The sequence below is a fragment of the Prionailurus bengalensis genome, chromosome D2, assembly GCF_016509475.1.
Source record: "Prionailurus bengalensis isolate Pbe53 chromosome D2, Fcat_Pben_1.1_paternal_pri, whole genome shotgun sequence".
Classification (NCBI taxonomy): Eukaryota; Metazoa; Chordata; class Mammalia; order Carnivora; family Felidae; genus Prionailurus; species Prionailurus bengalensis.
The window spans coordinates 30,696,899-30,716,697 of record NC_057351.1 but is presented as its reverse complement, the minus strand read 5'-3'; the positions used below and the strand labels follow the sequence as shown (position 1 = coordinate 30,716,697).

Sequence of the window (19,799 nt, the reverse complement as noted above, 5' to 3'; positions counted from 1 at the left end):
ACTTTCAACTGCGTTTTTCTTGCCTTTGTTTCTCTCATCAACTCCCAAGGATCTAGCCGGGGCGAGTAGAGAAGACACAAACCTGAAGCTCATACTACTTGCTAAGCTGGAGGTAACGAAAGCCTGTGTCTGTGCCAATAACCCCCAAAATGTGCCGGGCTACCTCGTTAGCCTGCAGGTAAGGTGAAGGCTCAGAACCCTCTTAACTACCTACCCCACACATTCTCTCACCTCACCTCCTGCTGTTCTTTCCCTTGTTACCTTGCCCAGCTACACTGGCCTCCCAGCTGTTCCTGGAACCTTCCGAGCACAGTCCTGCCTCAGGGCCTCTGCCATCAGCCTGGCAACATGTCACCCTCCCCGCCATGTCCTCAGGTTCTGTCCCAATGGCGCCTTAGTGGGGCCTTCCTCAACTAGTCTTAAAATAGCCTTGCCACCAGTAAACAGGTGCGCTTCTGCCAATCTAATGGGTGAAAATAGCATTTCAGTGAGTTTTAAATGTCTTACCTTCTGTTATCTCCCATATCTATACACGCTAGAATATGTCTTATACCTCCATTATTTATCATCCTTAAAGACCCATCTATATTTCCCTGCCAATTGTCTGGTACTATTCTTTGTCTATTTTCTAACAACAGTTAGTCTTTTTCATATTAATCTCTCACTTGGGATGCAATTATGCATATTTTCCCCCAACTTGCCATCTGCTGAGTTTATGGTGTCATCGTTCTTGTGTCTGTGCTGTTTTGCCATATAAAACTTTTCTATTTTTCTGTAGTTGACTTTGTCAATCTTTTTTTTTTTTTAGTGAGAAATTGCAGGTTTATTTTTTAATTTTGACAAAGGCATAAAAGACAAAAGACAGGGGCGCCTGGATGGCGCAGTCGGTTAAGCGTCCGACTTCAGCCAGGTCACGATCTTGCGGTCTGTGAGTTCGAGCCCCGCGTCGGGCTCTGGGCTGATGGCTCAGAGCCTGGAGCCTGTTTCGGATTCTGTGTCTCCCTCTCTCTCTGCCCCTCCCCCGTTCATGCTCTGTCTCTCTCTGTCCCAAAAATAAATAAACGTTGAAAAAAAAATTAAAAAAAAAAAAAAAAGACAAAAGACAAAAACAAAAGACAAAACAACCAGGCATATAAGTACAGAAAACCAGGAGAACAAAGTGCAGGGTTAGATGTCTGAAAGCAAGGCTGGGCTCAAGCAGACTTCTGGTGAAACACAAGCAAAAGTTTTGCTTAAGTGTCTCAGCAACGTTGAGCGACATTTGAGACACTATGACCACTCTATACCCCATCTGCAAAAGTCACCAACGTAGGCTTCAAAGCATCTCTCCTGCTTGTTTCGGCAGGATATTTTTTTGGTAACAATCCTGCTTCGTTACGAACTATACTCGTCCACTGTGTTGAGGGCTTCTTGTGTGAAGAAGTGTGACGAATACAAAGATCGACGTACACGTTTTAAAGTAAGAGAGAACCGGAAGTCTGAAAACAAGTCAGGGATAATCATAGTACTTGTACAAATTAATACGTCCTGAGGCTTAGTGTTAGTAAGTGTCTGTATACCATCCCCTTTTATATGCACAATAATCTCAGATACGGAAAATATTCTGAGCATTTTGTAAGGTAACCCTCTAAGAGTTTTGCATAATGTGCCCTTTTCTTTTCTCTGCTCCACCTTTCTTCTTTGCCAATTCCTAAGGCTGCCAGTGAACATCCTCAGGAATTGCTTAGTGTGTCAGGGTCCCTAAGACACCCCCATCCGGGTTTGATGACGTGTGGGGGGCATTCACAGGACTCGGCATATCGTTGTACACGCGGCTGTAGCTTATTACAGCAAAGCATACAAAGTACAAGGAAAAGGTGCATGGGGCAAAGCCCAGAGGAAACCAGGCACTAGCTTCCAGGGTCCACTGCCAGTGTTGTCACACAGGATGTGCTCAATTTCCCCAGCGATGGAGCTGTGACATGTGTGAAATGGCTTCCGTGAGAGCTCACGAGAGATGCAGCGCCCAGGGTTATTACTGTGGGCGAGTCACACAGGTACCTTCCTCCTAACATGTACCAACATTCTAGACTCCCAAAAGGAAAACAGATGTTCAGCACAAACCACACCAAACAAACATCTTAGTCACAGTGAGCAACTCTTACCAGTGAGAGGGAAGGGAACCTTGCTGACATCCAAGTTCCCAGATGGCAGCCGAGGACCAAAAAGGTAAGCAGGCCTTTCAAGGGAGAGCACTCCGGTTTGCTGTGTTGTTCTTTTCTGCAACAATTTTAGTGACAATCCCACAGGAACGGTCAATGTACTTCCAGGTTCGAGAAAACTCTTCTAACTCAGAAACAAAACATTAAAAAGAAAAGACATAATCAAGCCTGCTACCTGAGATATGGCTGATGCCTTCACGTTAATAAATTGTAATCGTCCTATTTGATCTTCCCGAGCTTTACCGAAAAGTGGAATGAAAATAAATGAAAAATGAAGGCAAATTCAGTTTGGACTTGGTAAACTTAGAATCTTAGTCCTTCAATATAAAGAGGACTATTTCAGGACTGCTAGCAGCAAAGCTTAGAAATGCCCATGTTATGACTGAATGAACTTTGCATGATTACATATAATTAAGCAAAAACAGTTGGTAACCACTTGGACTTAATGGTTTAGACATGAACTTTAGAAGTAAAAGGTAAAGGAGGCATTATAATATCATGGGTCGGAAGCTAACTTTCTTCAGCTAATATTTTGGGGGTGGATACAAGAGGAAACTTCCTTTTGCTGTTCTTGCCACTTGAGTACATTCTCTGCCAGGTCTTGTGTCTCAGTCATCAAAAGAGCCATCTTTGCTAAAGCCTTGTTCATTTTCTCCAGATGTGCCTCTGCATGAGGGGTATTTCTAATTGTTTCAAGATGGTTTGCCAATCTCTCAATGAAAGTCACCACCAACTCCAGCCAAGGTACCATGTTTCTGGGATGAAAAGCTTCACTAGGCAAGTTTTGCTGGCACAAGGGCTTCAACAGCCGTTGCCTGGGGGACCCTCTTCTTTTTTTAGCACTGCTTCCAAATGATTTATTCATGCTTTGCAGAGTATGACACTTCTGAGCCAAAAGGGAAGATGCACATTGGCTGTATCTTTTCCCTTATCTTAGGAGTTCAGTTTCTAGGTTTTTCTGATAGATTTCAGCTTGAATATTTGTGATCTGCTGCAGCCACATAACCTATTTATCCTATTAGTACTTTTATCGGAATTACGTTCAATTTATAATTTTACTTAAGGAGAATTGAGAGGTTTATGTGTGGTACTGAGTCTTACTGTCCAAAAACATCATTCATCGTGTCAGTTGACTTAGTTTTTCTGTCTGTAAAATTGGAATAACAATACCAATCCCGTAGGGCTTCAGAATTAAATGAGAAAAAGTTTGGGAAGGACGGCAGAGTAGGAGCCAACGTGCTGCTCTGCCACTGCCGTAGGGTAGGAACTTGGGTCCGGTTACTGGACTACACTGAACTTCGGTTCTCTCATTTGCAAAACGGGGATAAGAATAGTATCTGCTTCATAAGGGCTGCTGTCAGGGTCAAATACGACGAGGGCACGACCTGGAACATAAACACTCAATGCGTATTCGCCGTTCTTCTAAAAACAGAACTGCGACTCAAAGCAAAGGCATTCCGGGATCCACCCTAGGCCGAGGGCGGTCGGGCAACTCTTCTCTCTGAGAACCTACCTACCTAGCCGTCGGTCACCGCTCCCGATTTTGCCCGAGCGCCTGCGAAAGCAGTCGGACTAAAAGCGGCGATCGGGGGGGGGGGGGGGGGGGGGGAGTCTAAGTGCACCGCGAAGACTCCAGACTCCGCCCCGCCCTCGGAGCCCCAGCGCTGCCACGTCTCGCGCGTCCAGCCGTCCAAAAGGGAGGGGGCGGGACCAAGCCGGGCCCGCCCCTGGGATCGCTGGGCGCTTCTGAGGCCCGCCCCTCCGCAGCCCGAGTGGTCGGTAGGCGGCCCCGGCGTTGCAGAGCGCAGTGACGCTACGAGGGGGCGGGGCAGGCACGCGCCCGGAAGTCCCGGGGGAGGGGGCGTTACGTATATCCGGCGAGTAGCTGGCGGTTTCGGGTGCTGCTGGGCTGTGTGGTGTGAGGGAGGGTCGAAGCCGCCGCTGCTGCCGGAGGAGCCCCTCGGCCGTGAGTTGGGGGCTGCTGCGAGGGAGGGAGCCGGGGAGCGGGAGGGGCTGGGGCGGACGGCGGGGAGGGTCGGGGCGGAGGCCGGCGCAGGCGGGGTTGGTGGGGGGGAAGTGACACGCAGGCGGTTCTGCGGGGCCGCGGGGTTGGTTCTGGGTGGGGACTGGCCGACTTGGCCGGTCTGCTCCCTTTCCTGACAGACCCTGGGATATCGGGTCGATCTGCATTCCTTCGAGGGTCCCGAAGCGGCTGGGCGGGATAACAGGTTTCTTGTCTGTACTGTGCGCTCCTGTTTGCGAAACGATTTCACATCTCGTCTCGGATGAGCCTCACAGCCCTTGGTCAGGCGGGTGGGAGTCCTTGATGATTATCCTTGGTTTGCAACCTGGGGAATAATAAAGCTCGCCGAGGCAGTGAATTGGTCAAGGCCTCGCAGAGAGCAAGAGTGAGCATTCGAACCGGATCTCTTGGCTCCTAGTCCAGTGCGCCCCCCCCCCCCCCCCAGCTATGTGTTATCTGAGGTCTTGGGTCGAACCCCGTATTTTCTTCTTCCACCTTCGTCTTTTCCTCCCGCTCTTCAATGCGTCGACAAATTACTTCATGCACGTTTGGTATAGATTAATGTTTTAATGATTCTAGCCTAGAGGTCAGAAGCCCACTTGTCTCTCTTGTAATTTCTCCCGTGCTCTTGTGTTTTCTCCTTTACCTCAGTCCATCTGCTTAGGTCGTGATAGAGGACTTGTGGTGCTTTGCCTTGGAGCTGACCTTTGACATTTACCCTGCAGCTAAGCATAGTTTCTTAGTTAAAAAACCAGAGGCTTGCTATCCCAGATCTGTCTGGAATGGTGTGTCAAAGTTGTAACGAGTATGTGTAAGAAGTAATGAGGATGTAGGGGCGCCTGGGTGGCGCAGTCGGTTAAGCGTCCGACTTCAGCCAGGTCACGATCTCGCGGTCTGTGAGTTCGAGCCCCGCGTCGGGCTCTGGGCTGATGGCTCAGAGCCTGGAGCCTGTTTCCGATTCTGTGTCTCCCTCTCTCTCTGCCCCTCCCCTGTTCATGCTCTGTCTCTCTCTGTCCCAAAAATAAATAAAACGTTGAAAAAAAATTAAAAAAAAAAAGAAGTAATGAGGGTGTATAGAAAGTAGTGTGTATATTGGCTAGTGCTCCTCTTTTATTGACTTCAATCAGTCCTGAAATTTGCACAGTTTTGGATACATTGGCAGTGCTTTTGTGTTAGTTTGGAGTTCTTAAATTTTAGAGTACTCTAATTTGCCATAAGATGCCATGAGGTGGTAGGGTGGATCAAGGATAGGAAATAGAATGCCAGTTATTAAAATACCCTTTTGAATGGTTAAAATACCATTATTAAAATACCATTCAGAAGGTGTGATAAGTTGTAAGGAAGAAAACTTGAGAAGATTATCATCTGTGTAGCTCGTGGGTTAAGGAAGTTTTAATGTTCCTTTAAAAACCGTTTCGGGGGCGCCTGGGTGGCGCAGTCGGTTAAGCGTCCGACTTCAGCCAGGTCACGATCTCGCAGTCTGTGAGTTCGAGCCCCGCATCGGGCTCTGGGCTGATGGCTCAGAGCCTGGAGCCTGTTTCTGATTCTGTGTCTCCCTCTCTCTCTGCCCTTCCCCCGTTCATGCTTTGTCTCTCTCTGTCCCCAAAATAAATAAACGTTGAAAAAAAAAAAATTTAAAAAAAAAAATAAAAAAAAAAAATAAAAACCGTTTCGTTATTTGGATTTGAATTTTATGTGATATTAACAAGAAGAGCTTTGGCTTTGGAAATTAAGAAGGAGGGTTTTGGTCTTGGCACTGATACTTCTTTTTAGTTGAGCAGTTTTGGTTAAGTCAGCTGACTTAGTGTCAGCATCCCTGTCTGAGGCTAAGGACTCCTCCCCAGTAAGGTGTTGTGTGAGGTTGAAATGAGATGTATGTGCAGGCATTGTACAAAACTGTGAACCTATTCATGAGGGGTGCGAGTCCTAAGATCTCATGGATGGAGGAGCCATCAAAGACATTTCATTAACTTTGGGTGGCCAAATAGTGCAACTCTTTGGGTCCTGTAATGGTTTTTATTATTTTTCAACATCACCTGAAGAGTTTCTTCACGCATTTTCCATAGATCATTTCGGAGGGAAGGATTATAGGACTTTCTAAGCAGGGATGTCAAGGGAAGGTGAATTGGAAAATCAGACTAGTTCAGTTATCATGAACAATTCCTTAAAGTGGGGTTTTCTCCTTGTCACCTTTGGAGAAGCCATTGAATTGGGGATAATTCTAAAATGATGTGGTAAAACTTCAGAGAGTCTATAAAGTATTGATTGCAAACCAGTGTCGTACAAATGAATATGTAACTGTGGGTTTTAAAGGAGTGATCAGAGTGGGAGTACTCTTAATGAGAGGTGCCCTGTAAAGGTGAGCCGTGCTTCTCCCCAAGTGGTAGACTGAGAAAAGTAGGGAAGGATGACTGGTTTGGGGGGTTGCAGAGAAAAGGCACGTTGTTCCTTTACTTACCTACAGTGGAAACTTAAGAACAGGAGCTTTGTAAGTATAGTTAACTCATTGGACTTCCGAAAGGGCAGACTGAGTTTCCAGACACATTATTTGACATGCTAAATTTGGTCTCTGCCAAAGTATATTTTAATGTAACTGAAAAGGTCAAAAAAAACTTATTTAATACCTTTTTATAAAAGCTTTTGCCTTAGCCTTCACCCTCACCCAAACTCCCAAGCTTCATTTGGCCTTCCATGAGAAGAGTCATAGAAAATAAGCATTAAGCAATCCCTAAAGTTTATAGATCAGGCTTGATTTAAAAACAAACCCCAGTTATTGGACAGAAAAAAGAAAATTGACATATATTGTCTTCATTTTTCAATTTTTTTTAAAAATCTAGCATCCTTTGAAGAATATAGGTGTGTTTTTGTGGATAAGCCTATTAAGGTCACTAGTAAAAGTAACAAAAGTGAGTTTTTGTTTATTATTTTAAAGAAACAAAAATTCATGAAAGTTATATTTGATAGCAGTTGGTCACATCTAGTATAGCCTTGTGTTCAGATGCTCTTGCTGGTGGAGAGAGGAGTGAAAGTGGGGGATCTTTCTTTTATTCTGCACCAAGTCGGAGGTATTGAGGCAAAAGTTCAGTGATCGGAAAATGCCGACTCTGAGAAACTTTAACACCACCACTGGCTCTAGATCTTACCCTCTTTAATTTCTTTCAGAAGTCCTCTTGCTTATTACCAGTGTATTTTTAATTTTTTTTATGTTTATTCATTTTTGAAAGACAGAGAGAGAGCACAAGCAAGGGTGGGGCAGAGAGAGAGGGAGACACAAATCCGAAGCAGGCTCCAGGCTGTGAGCTGCCAGCACAGAGCCCGACGCGGGGCTCGAACTCATGAACCGCGAGGTCACGACCTGAGCCAAAGTCGGGACGCTCAACTGAGTTACCCAGACGCCCCGCTTATTACCAGTGTATTTAGACCTTTTAGTAGCTTTGAGTCATCTTTTGTTTTGAGTATTCTTATTTTAAGAAAATCCATATTTGTAAAGTGAGTTAGGCCTTGATTATTCACATTACAAAAGGATTCTCTTATTTCTTCATGACTCTCCAAAATAGTGATATCATCTCTTTTTATAAGTTGAGACGCTATCTGCAAGAGGGGCTCAATAAATATTGTTAAAGAAAGATAGCATTGCTAAGTGGAGCAGGACAAATTATGTCAGCCGATAGGATTTGGGTGACTTTGTTTTGCAGAGTGTTTACAAGGAAGGGTTAATATGCTTTTCATTCACGTTAATGTGCTTTTCATTCTCATTTTCTACTTAGTGTATTGATGTGACATTTTGATTCAGATTATTGACGGGACTGATTTCCTAGAGGTGTTGCTAACGGGTAGACAGCAGCGATGTATCTAGAGAAATGTGAACGAGCAGCTGCCTGGAGGAGTAAGTCATACAGTAAAAGAGGAAGGTTTATCTGTAACTCCTAGTCTTTGGAGCATCATACATTAAAGACTGTTAGAAAACCAGGAGTTTGTGCAGCTCTGAGGACCCGAGAGACTTCCCTCCAGGGTGCAAAATCCTTTATTTTCTTGGGCCTGAAAACATGGGACTGTAAACACGCATCAGGGCTACAGAATAAGAGTTAACTTCTCCGGAACTGTCCTAGCATTCAGAAAGCTAATGTTTGCCGCTCTCCTATTTTCTACAGGTAGGAAGCATTAATAATGTCTTTCATCTTTGAGTGGATCTACAATGGCTTCAGCAGTGTGCTCCAGTTCCTAGGTAAAGCCATTTCCTTAAAATATATCGGAGGTTTCAAACTCTGTACATTTCCTCCAACAGTCTAAATACAAGCAGCCTTTGGTATGGAGAAAGCAAACGTATGTAAAAATATTTTTCTTTTTTAGGGCTTTACAAGAAATCTGGAAAACTTGTATTTTTGGGTTTGGACAATGCAGGCAAAACCACTCTTCTACACATGCTCAAAGATGACCGCTTGGGCCAGCATGTTCCAACACTACATCCGAGTAGGTTTGAAAATACCAGGTGACCTTTTGATATTTGAAGGACAATGTTAGGGTTGGGGGAAGAATCCCCAGTTGATGGAGTTCTTGTATTAACGGAGGTCCCGAAAGACAGCTCATTTGAAAAACTTCCCTATAGGACACACTCAGGTCATATACTCATAAGTCTCAACCTCTGGAACTTTGTCAGTATTTATTTTCACTAGTTCTGTAAGGGAACAACACCTTTCCCATATCTACTTAGTTTTTAAGTTTCTTTTAATATTTATTTATTTTTAAAGAGAGACAGGTAGAGACAGAGTGCAAGTGGGGGAGGGGCAGAGAGAGAGGGAGACCCAGAATCTGAAGCAGGCTCCAGGCTCCGAGCTGTCAGCACAGAACCCACTGCGGGGCTTGAACTCACGAACTGTGGTATCATGACCTGAGCCGAAGTCGGAAGCTTAACCGACTGAGCTACCCAGGTGCCCCTCCCACATCTACTTCTAAGGAGCAGCAAACACTTTGGAGAAAAAAACTTGGCTTTTTAGAATAATTTCAGAATATTTTCACTCTTGTATCCTTTACAAAGGAAAAGCTTCATTAGGTTTTGCATTTGTATTGGCTTACAATACTGGTAGCTGAGCCTTGTTGGATGAAGTTTATTTTTTTTCTGTTTTAACAATTTTTCAGCCTCAGAAGAGTTGACAATTGCTGGAATGACTTTTACAACTTTTGATCTTGGTGGGCATGAGCAAGGTAAGACAACTCAGTGGAAGAATGGTATTGACTTACGGGTCACCATTTTGGTTCTTTTTATGCCTCCCTTTTTTTTTTTTCTTTTTTTTTTTTAAGCAGCGTGTCATTTTTACCTCTTAAGCTGTGATTAAATTATGATTGAGATCTTAGTACTTAAATGAAGTTGTTTTATTTACTTACTAGGTAATACCAAACTTGTCAAAAGTTGTATAAATACAGAGAACTCCACTCCTTTATACCTTTTGCCCTGATTTATTAGTCTCCCTCTCTGTGTAATACATATTAACATTTAAGTTATCAAACCCAGGAAGTTTTATTTTTATCTACTCTGTAGTGTAGATTTCTCTTTTTGTCAATTGTGTCCATAATCTCCTTTATAACATTTTTCTTCTTGAACAAGATCCAGTACGGTATCACTCACATATCAGATTTAATCATGTCTCTGTTCTTTATTCAGTGGAGTGTAAGTATGTAGAAAATTGTTACTTTTTGTAAGTAATTTCAGATTTGTCCAAAGTTGCAAATATAATACAGGGATTACTTGTGACCATTCTGATCTATTTTGTATAATCTGTCCTCCTGGGGTGGTTGGTAGGACATTTCTTTCCACCTTCTTGTTCTCTTAGTGCTTTTTGCCTTATGCAGGCTGTGTTCGTTTAGTTCCTAGATTCCTATCAGATATCTTGTGTGGTTTTTAGAAATATACAGAATGGGGTATTTTTCTGGTGGACACTCACTTTACATTTGACAAGACTCTAAGCGTAGGAGTAAAACATTTAAGAAATAGGAATAAATATTCTGGGAAAGTAGAAAAAAGAAACTATTGAAATTCTGTCATATTTATTCATTTGTTATTAAATTGAGTTGAGAAGTCTCCTTTTGGAGCATTCATTAGGTTGAATCTGATATAGCTTTTTACAAATGTAGTTAGAAAAACCCAAAATATTGGCAATTTTAATGGTTTAGCCAAGTTATTTATTTACTCATTCATTCATTCGTTCATTCATCCATTTATTTTAATTTTAGAGATTACGTGAGCGGGGGAGAGGAGCAGAAGGAGAGGGAGAGAGAGAGAAAGAGAGAAACTTAAGCAGGTTCCATGCTCAGCATGGAGCCAGACATGGGGCTCCAGCCCACACATGGCCCTGGGATTATGTGTGACCTGGGCCAAAATCAAGAGTTGAATACTCAACCACCTTGAGCCACCCTTTAGCCAGTGGTTAAAATTTTGGTAATTTTAATCAAAAGGCTAAGGAATGATCTAGATGATTTTGTATTCTGTCATTTCATTAACACATAATTACATTTATTTTATTCATTTAATATTTAAATGAATAAATACATAGCCCGCAGAATCTTATGTAGTATGATCACTATCACATAAAATACCTGTACAGAAAAAGATTGAAAGAATATATACAGAAACATTAGCGTATGTGTGTTTCATGGAAGATTACAGATGGTCTCGTATCCTTTTTTTCTATAATGAGTTTGTGTTATTTTCATTGCGGCAGAAATGGGCGTGTGGTGGCTTTTCTGCTTTCAAAGGACTTAAATTCATAGATAATATAATTATAAGATGAACGGAGACCATTTGGAGAATGCAGGTGTAGAAGTTTTTAGGCACCTGAACTGAGAATTATGTTATTTGGTGTGTTAAGTTTAGCTTTCAGGTTTTGATAAAGAAGGGAAATGTGTTTTATATAGTTTTGTTTTGTTTGAGGAAAATTTATTTAACAGAAATACTTACCATAATAACTTAGTTACCATTTTACAGAAGTTACTAAAGTGCTATACATATGAAGATTTCCTTTTTTAAAAAAACTTTAAATGTTTAACTTATAAAAGTAGTCCAGGCTCAGGGTGCCTGGCTGGCTCAGTCAGAAGAGCATGCGACTCTTGATCTCAGGGTTATGAGTTCGAGGCCCATGTTGGGTGTAGAGGTTACTTAAAAAAAATAGTCCAGTCTCAGCGTAACAAATTCAGTATACAGTCAACTTAGGAATATGGAAGGTGAAAATTTCCCCAGCCTCTCCTTCCCCATCCCACCCTTCACAGTTAACCAATATATTAAAAAAAATTTTTTTTAATATTTATTTAAGAGCGAGAGATAGCGTGAGTAGGGGAGGGGCAGAGAGAGAGAATGACACATAGAATCCGAAGCAGGCTCCAAGCTCTGAGCTGTCAGCACAGAGCCCAATGTGGGGCTCGAACTCCTGGGACCTGAGATCTTGACCTGAGCCGAAGTCAGATGCCTAACAGACTGAGCCACCCAGGCATCCCTGGAGTTAACCAATATTAACTCTTTGATATAGAGATATTATTCATCCCATTGAAAGTACTAGAAATGAATGGCTTAGAAATTATAATACAATTAAAGCATTGCTTCCCAAATCTTTACCACTTCATGTCTTAAAAAAATAAAATTTATAAGGCATCCTGGTTTAAAGTTTATCTATCTTGAGAGAGAGAGAGAGAGAGAGTGCGGGTGAGTGCACGAGCTCAAGCGAGTAGGGGAGGGGCAGACAGAGGGAGAAAATCCCAAGCAGGCTCCATACTGTAGAGCCCGATGGCGGGCTCTGACTCATGAACCGTAAGATCATGACCTGAGCCGAAATCAAGAGTAGAGACACTTAACCAGCTGAGCCACCCAGGAACCCCAGGCATGCTGGTTTTAAACATGGGACACTGGGATAATTGCCTGGGAACTTGAACCACCTGTCAGACCCAGGCTTCTGAGGACAGAGCACGTGAGTGTGTCAGTACAAGTACGCATTGGTTAGTTGGGTAATTGGCATCCTGAGGAGTTTAACTCAGAGGTTGCAAACAGCTTCGGGGGCAAGGTAGGTCATTTGAGTAAAAGTGACTGGGTGACAGACCATAGGGAGCGGTGGAAGCTTTGCCAAACTGGAGCCCAGACATCGTCTGAAGGGGCAGCCACACCTCAGTTCCAGCCGATGACTGACGCGTGGGTGGGTGTGCGCGGCATTGCCAGGTGTTACAGTTTGGCAGAATACCTTGATTTTTGAATTTGGAAAAAGTCAGATTTAGTTTGTGGGCCGTCAGTGTATACCCTCGGTTCTGATTTCATACCGGTTAGGACGTGGAGAATCCATATGGAGTCGACTATTACTGAAACCTAGCCAAGATTTGCCCATTTTTGGGCAAAAAAAAATATAGAGGGAGAGATTTTTCAAAATCTGTATTTTTTTTTTTTTTTTTATCAATGCAGCTGTAAACTTTGTCTTTCAGCACGCCGGGTTTGGAAAAATTATCTCCCGGCAATTAATGGGATTGTCTTTCTGGTGGACTGTGCAGATCACCCTCGCCTCATGGAATCCAAAGTTGAGCTGAATGTAAGATTATAGTCTTTCTTTTCTCGGCTTGTGTCTCTCTCTCTCTCTTTCTCTTTTTTTTTAAAGTTTATTTATTTATTAGAGGGAGAGAGAACGCGTGTGCACACATACTCGTGGGAGGGGCAGAGAGGGAGGATCCCACGCAGGCTTCTCGCTGTTGGCGTGGAGTGCGACGCAGGCTCGATTCCGTGAACCGTGAGATCATAACCTGAGCTGAAACCGAGAGTCGGTCGCTCAACCGACTGAGCCACCCAGGCGCCCCTTGGCCTCTAGTTCGTTTAAGAAATACAGCTCAGTAGCGCCAATACTTTGTCATTCCAGTTAACATTTGATGACAGTCCTGGCTACAGGAAGAGAGTGTTTTAAAAGCTAAGACGTTGCTTTTCAGTGTCCTGAGGAAACTCAGCACGAACTTGAGTCAGTTAACTTTGTTTATATCTATCATAGGGTGACTGTGTCCAGTTTGCTCAGACACTCCCCAGTTTATGCCGGTTGCCCCAACATAAGCAATCCCTTTTCCTTTCACATGTGGTCACTGTATATGAAGCGATGGCATAACGCAGCCTTAGGAGAGATACTAAAGTTCTTTATGTTTTTTAATCTGGGTCCTCACATTGTGGCTGCCCACGCTTGCACTGAATGACTTCGCCAGCGTGATCACAGGCCGTCCTCAGTGTTCAGTTTTGGTCGCCGGCAGCATTTCATACTATCGAGGACTCGCTTCAAGTTTTCTCTCCCCTCAACGTTGCATTTCCTTGACTTCACAGTTTCTGTCATGTGGCTTTTGTTATCCCTCCTGCTTCACCCTGTGCCTCTTTTGATTTGGTTTGTAACTGTCTCTCTGCATTCTTGTTTCTGGCACTGTGAACCTCTCACCTTTATTTGTGAGTGTGTTTCTTGAATCTACAGCTCTCATCTCTGTAGACTCGCTATAGGGCATCCCTTCCCTGACTCGACCTCCTGGCACTGGTATTCTCTCTTTCTTCAAACTCCCATTTACGTTCTTGGTTTTGGTGTGCCTTCTCTGGCTAATACTTCTCAGATTCTTTCACGAGCACCCATTCCCCTGCTTAGCCCTTAAATCTTGGTGTTCCCCAGGGTCTGTACTTTCTCCCAGGCTGGTCCAGGTCACTCCCATTCCTTCATCTGCCACCCACATACCACTGGCTCCCAAATGGATTGCTCTTGTTTAAACCTCTCTTGAGCTCCAGCCTCATACATGACGCTACCTGCTAGACAACTCTACCTACCAATTCTGGTCTTCCGGAATGGAACTCATCCCCACTGTCTACCTGGACACATGGTCTAGATCCTGTGAATTACTGTAGATTTCACTGCCCCCCGCCCCCCCCCCCCCCCCCCCCCCCCCCCCCCCCCCCCCCCCCCCCCCCCCCCCGTCACATGCCGTAATGCTAGAAGGAACTTTTTCAGACTTGTCATTGGCCTACTTAACATCCTTTAATAGCTCTCTCACTTTTGGGGTAAAATCCACAAATCTGTATGGCATGTAAGATCTCTCCTGATCTTTCCTCTGTTTCATTTCTCCAGCTGCTTTTCTCTTTATTACCTACCTTGAACTATCTTCCAAAAATAGAGAACAACTCGTCCTTCCTCCAGTATGCACAAGTGGCTGTCCCTGCCTGGCTTTCTCATCTGACCCCACCCCCTTTTGCCGGTAAATTAAATACCCTTTAAGAGATCTCAGAGTTCAGCCATGACCTCTTCTAGGAAGCCTTCCCTGACCTCTGAGATGGTTAGTCTTGCCGCCTTATCAGTGTCTGTGGTCTTTACTGGTTTTCTTGTAGGTCTTGTCATCAGATTGTGAACTTAGTAGGGACCTAGTCTCGTTTCTTTGTGAAACCCTGGCACCTAGTAAAGCGTCAGACTTAGAGTAGGCGTCTGGTTAGTATTTAATGAATGAATGACATCCTTACTCTGATCTTGTCTAACATTTCCTGGAACGTAAGATGGTCAAAGCGTGTTCCCCTTTACCCCTTTGGCTCTCCTGTTTTCCTAGCTTTTCCTGTCAGTGGTCACTGGATTCCCAGGCTTGAGATCTCTGCCAGCTCTGGCCTTTCTTTTATCTGTCTTTTCATCCAGAGGGCAGTCTCTTATCTTCCTTCCCCAGAGTGCCTGCACTGTTCCTTGGACGCTGCTATCTTAGGCTAGATTGTTGTCTCTTACCTGAGCACAGATTCTGTGAATTCATTGTGTTTTTACACATAGGTTCTATCCAGGAGCTTCTGGATTTGGGGTCTTTAGGATCGATCGCAGCTAACTTCTCACCCTGGCACCATAATGGTAGTCATGCCTTCCCATTCTGTTGACTGCGTGTCAGCATAAAGGCAGGCAGTGCTCCTTGTGGCTTTCTGAATTCTTTTCCTACTGTAAAGCCACTGCTTATATTCTCCTCTTTTCTACCTATCCAAATCCTGCCCCCTCTTTCAGAGCTTAGTTTAGGTTCCTCAAGACTCGCTAAGACTTTCCTCAAGCCCATCATTTTCCTCGCCTTTGATTTCCCAGAATATCTTTCAGTATTTATATTCTGTCCCTGTTCATTGTGACACTTAGTCATCCATTTGCCTTGCTTTGTTGACAGATGGATGAACATAGAGTGAGGATTTCTTGAGGCCACAGATAGGTCTTCCCCTTCTTTTTGTATCCCTTTCAGTGGCAGAGACAGTTTGCACACATGGGGCACTCGGTGACTACTCGGGGACTTCCTGTGGCCAGAGCACTCAGTCTTCTGGGACCGCGCAGTGGATCGCCCGAGGGTGGTCTGTGCTGGGTGACTGATCTCAGGGTTAAGGCTGGGAAAGTTCTCCTGCCTTGTAAATAGACCCAGCCTTAAGTTGCAATTGTTTGGAGGCTCTTAGGGGATTTTTAAACATCAAAGTAATGTGTAGGGGCTTCTTACCTAATGTTCAGAGTGTTGTATCACGTCAAGATTTTGTTAATTGCGCAGGTAAAAGATGATCAGATTTTCACTTCACATTTGATGCTTTATAGACAAGAGAAAGGTAGAGTTGCTTTCATTATCTGGTAGGCATTCATAGATTCCTCAACTAGCTCTTACGTTGTCTTTAGGCTCTAATGACTGATGAAACAATATCCAACGTGCCAATCCTTATCTTGGGTAACAAGATCGACAGAACGGATGCCATCAGTGAAGAAAAACTGCGTGAGATATTTGGGCTTTATGGACAGACCACAGGAAAGGTAAGAGAAAAATCTTCAGGAAACTCACAGCTTTTGAAACATACATGTTTTGCTATCTAGATTTTTTTTATTTGTCTTTCAAAAGTTTAACTTAGGGCTTAGGGTTTGTTTTACTGTCAGTGATTTGTAATCACTCTGAAGGCGGGGGAATGTGTTTTCAGTTTTCTCATGAGATTTTCCTCAGGTATATGAGGATGAAGAAATGGGTAGGGAAGGCAGACGAATTTAAGAGTTTTCTGACTCCCTCTCAAACCCAATTCAGAGAAATCTTTTTTTGTTGTTGTTTTAATGTTTATTTTTGAGAGAGAGCGTAAGCCAAGGAGAGGGAGGGGATGAGGAGAGAGGATCCGAAGTGGGCTCTGCGCTGACAGCAGAGGGCCTGATGCTGGGCTCAAACTCAGGAATCGCGAAATCATGACCTGAGCCGAAGTTGGATGCTCAACCGACTGAGCCACCCGGGCACCCCTCAAATCTTTTTTGAAGGAGGCCTTCTTAACCAGAAATCAGTTTTGGTTTTGACTGGCGATTTCAGGTTATGAAGAAGAGTGACCTTTCATATCACTTTCCAAGCAGTGCAACCCAGCACTGGATTGTCCCCAGTGTTCCTTGCTAAGAGAGGTAGGACTGTTGTCCCCATTTTGAAGATGAGTTGAGGAATAGAAGCCAAGTCTTCCGGATCAGTAGGCTGTGCCTCTCCCCAGGTAGGAGAGCTCTGTTGCAGAGAAGCGCTTGTCAGAAAAATCCGTATCCGTGGTAGTTGAGCAGGAATTCTGGCTTTTTCAGCTTGCAGTTTCGGGATCACTGATAACTTTCTGACTTTCTTACATGGTTTCTTAGTCTTGTCTCTTTTTGGTTAGCAGTATCTCTCTAGAAATGCTTGCTTTAATTTAATTGAGTTTCTCCTCTTTTACATGAGTGTTATGCGTAAAAGAAGACTCTTCACTTTCTCAACGTAACCTGTCATCAGTGTAGATTTCTGAATGGTTGTGTTCATGATAATGTCCTTATTTCTGAACAGTCTTGGGGACTTCTGTCCATCAAAGAACATGCCGGTTCTGTGGGACCTAGTGGCCTTTGTCTTGGTTTGCTGCCATAACTTTCCAGATGTCTGTGTGTTCTCTTTACAAAGAGAGTCTGGGACTAGGACTGTGCCGCTTATTTTCTCCTGAGAGCATGAAGCCCTGGGGAAGTCATGTGTATGGCCTTGACCGCATTTCTGTCATGAATCCCTACTTCGGTCTGTTTTTGAGGGATGGAGAAAGTGATTCCTGTGATCACTCTTTCAGGCTCTTCCACCATGGGGGTGCTAACAGGCTTTTCTCGGTTTTGCCTCTCGTAGGGGAACGTGACCCTGAAGGAGCTGAATGCCCGCCCCATGGAAGTGTTCATGTGCAGCGTGCTCAAGAGGCAAGGCTACGGCGAGGGCTTCCGCTGGCTCTCCCAGTATATTGACTGATGTTTGGACAGTGAAAATAAAAGAGTTTTACTTCTCTGGACTGATCCCATTCCCAGCTTCCTCATGAACTTTTCTAATAGAACAAGGAAAGCTCTTCAACCGTGTGTGGCGTTGAGAAGCCAAGAGTCTCTGTCCGCCCTCTCATCGCCCAGTGGTGACATGTGCTTTCTCCACACTATTGGGAGGTGACGCTGCCCCACATGCCAGTGCAGGTCAGCGTCCCGGGACTCCGAAGCTGGCAGGATCTGCTGGGTAAAGCTGTATGCCATCATGGGGCACCTGAAAGAAAAACACGTCTCACCACTGTGGTTGATTTCAAAAGAAAGTGATTCTATTTTTTAAAGAAAGCGTTGTTAATGTAATTGGTGTCCCTCTTCACTTTTTGAGTTCAGAATTTACTTGGTCCAGAGTTTTCTATTCTTCTTCTTTTTTTTTTTTTTTTTTTCCTCCTCGTGATCTAGTGAATGGCATTTAGAGACTTCATAAAATTATGCACCAAAACACGTCGGAGGCCAGAGCTCAGTCAGGTGAACTCACTTGTGTTGAGATAACAGGTTAGTGAGAGAAGCGCCCCCCCCCCCGCCCCGGCCCCGCGTCTCTGCCTGCCTTGTTGCGGTGGGCACCACCTTCTGCGCAGAGAAGTGGGAAAGGGCGGAACTCGGGCCTGGCAGTTGCAGGAGGTGTCCGCTGTGGCCAGCCAGGCCCGTTCCTCGTCGGGGCGTGTACAGCAGGTTGCTCACTGTGGAGGGGTTAATTATCGAGCGGTTATTTTCTTATTTTACTTACAGAGTTGCAAACCGCAGCCGGTCTTTGCTTTGCTTTGCTTTTATACTGTTGGGAAACTTCATTTCTCTTCATACACCTGTCTCATGTTCAGTTATAAGAAATGACGTTTGCCTCCTAAAAGAGAACACCTCCCGAATTGCCCTACACCGCAGGTGTGTGTCTGTTACTTTTGCACAGATTCTAGGGAAAAATTTTCTGCATCGGTGAATCGCAGAGGACAAAGTTAGCCACTGAAGGGCTCTTAATTCTGTGAGTTGAGAACTTAAAAAATCTGGTATTTGTATCATTTGTTTGGATCCAGGAAAGATTTATTTAATGGGCTTTAAAATTTTCACTTGCAGGATTTAGTCTCTTTATTGGACTGTTTGTGAGCTCTTTTTATCGATTACCTGTTTTTTTGGTGTTTAAAGGTTAACATCTGTAGCTAGATGATTTTTTTTTTTTTTTTTTGGTATGAAATTGCCTTTCTCCATTCCAGAAGTAAGCTGCGGAAACTCTAATCTTAACTTTGTGTGGTGGTGTTCTTTTTGAGCCAGCGTCACTTGTCAGGAAGACCTTAGTATAAAAAGCCTCAGTGTCCCCAGTAGTGTGAGGATTATTTTTATAGCATTCCTTTTCCTTGGTGTCACCTGTAAAATTGGGATTTTCATGATCTTAACCAATATTAGACCCTTTGTTAAGATGGGTGGCTATCTTCATTTTTTCCTTTAATGAGAGATTAGAAGTTTCCTCAAGATTGAAAATTGTGATGATGATGCTTATTTGCAGAGGATTGAACTAAATTCAGTAGAATCTTGTGTCTAATGTGAAGGCAGGGAAAGTGTGGATAACAAATTGCAGGGGGGAGAGTATTGTTCTTTAGTGGATTTCTCATTGTTAGTCTTCACCACTGACTTGTTAGGAAAGCATACTTTTTCACTGCCAGGTACCCAGTGCAGAGGCTCAATGAAGGATCAATCTGGGAAGAGCATGCCTTTCATTTATTAGCAAGCATAGCTGGGTTAGGACAAAACTCGTTGGTTTGGAAAGGGGTGAAAGCCTTAAATGAACAAATCTAGCTAATGGTGAATGAACTAGGTCGTTAACATGCATACTTTTAATTTCCTTTGGCTAAAGGTAACCCATACTTCTTCATCCAGAGACATGAGAAGTATGATTGCAGTGCTAGTTTTCTTGTTTCTTGTTTTTTTCCTATTTGTCCCTAATCACTTTGTAGCAAGCTAGAAAACTACGGATTCTACACAGCGCAGCTCTTTGTGAAAGTGGTGCATCTTGGCCACTGGAGAAAGAGGAGATTGAAAAGTCAACTGGCATCCGTCTGTTTCTTGCTCCACAGAAAACACTGTTCCTTTAATAAGGTTGCAAAAGAAGCTGATGTGAGGAGCTTGTCTCCTAACAGTGAGGATCAGAGCTTTGTACAAGAACTCCCATGAATTGAGACTTTTCATTCTGTTTTATCAGAGTGCATATATGTCCTATTTCAGGAAAAGTAAAACAGTCATTTACAAAAGAAGGTCAATCTGTATCCTAAGCATTTTAATAAAAAGTTAAACTTA

At 43.7% G+C, this 19,799-nt stretch overlaps 1 protein-coding gene and 1 pseudogene across 2 annotated transcripts; one reads left to right on the top strand and one right to left on the bottom strand.

Annotated features, from left to right (window-relative positions):
- Positions 1–1,088: 1,088 nt before the first annotated feature.
- LOC122492846 lies at positions 1,089–3,709 on the bottom strand (annotated as a pseudogene).
- Positions 3,710–4,042: 333 nt separating this feature from the next.
- SAR1A (secretion associated Ras related GTPase 1A) lies at positions 4,043–19,799 on the top strand. 2 transcript variants are annotated; one of them, XM_043596535.1, is made up of 7 exons: positions 4,043–4,167; positions 8,376–8,449; positions 8,575–8,694; positions 9,361–9,426; positions 12,679–12,782; positions 15,870–16,001; positions 17,341–19,799. In XM_043596535.1, the coding sequence occupies exons 2-7, from the start codon at positions 8,392–8,394 to the stop codon at positions 17,455–17,457; spliced, it is 597 nt and encodes a 198-aa protein (XP_043452470.1). In that variant the 5' UTR covers positions 4,043–4,167; positions 8,376–8,391; the 3' UTR covers positions 17,458–19,799. The 2 variants fall into 2 exon arrangements, with proteins under 2 accessions (XP_043452470.1, XP_043452471.1); XM_043596536.1 differs by lacking the exon at positions 4,043–4,167 and adding an exon at positions 8,092–8,110.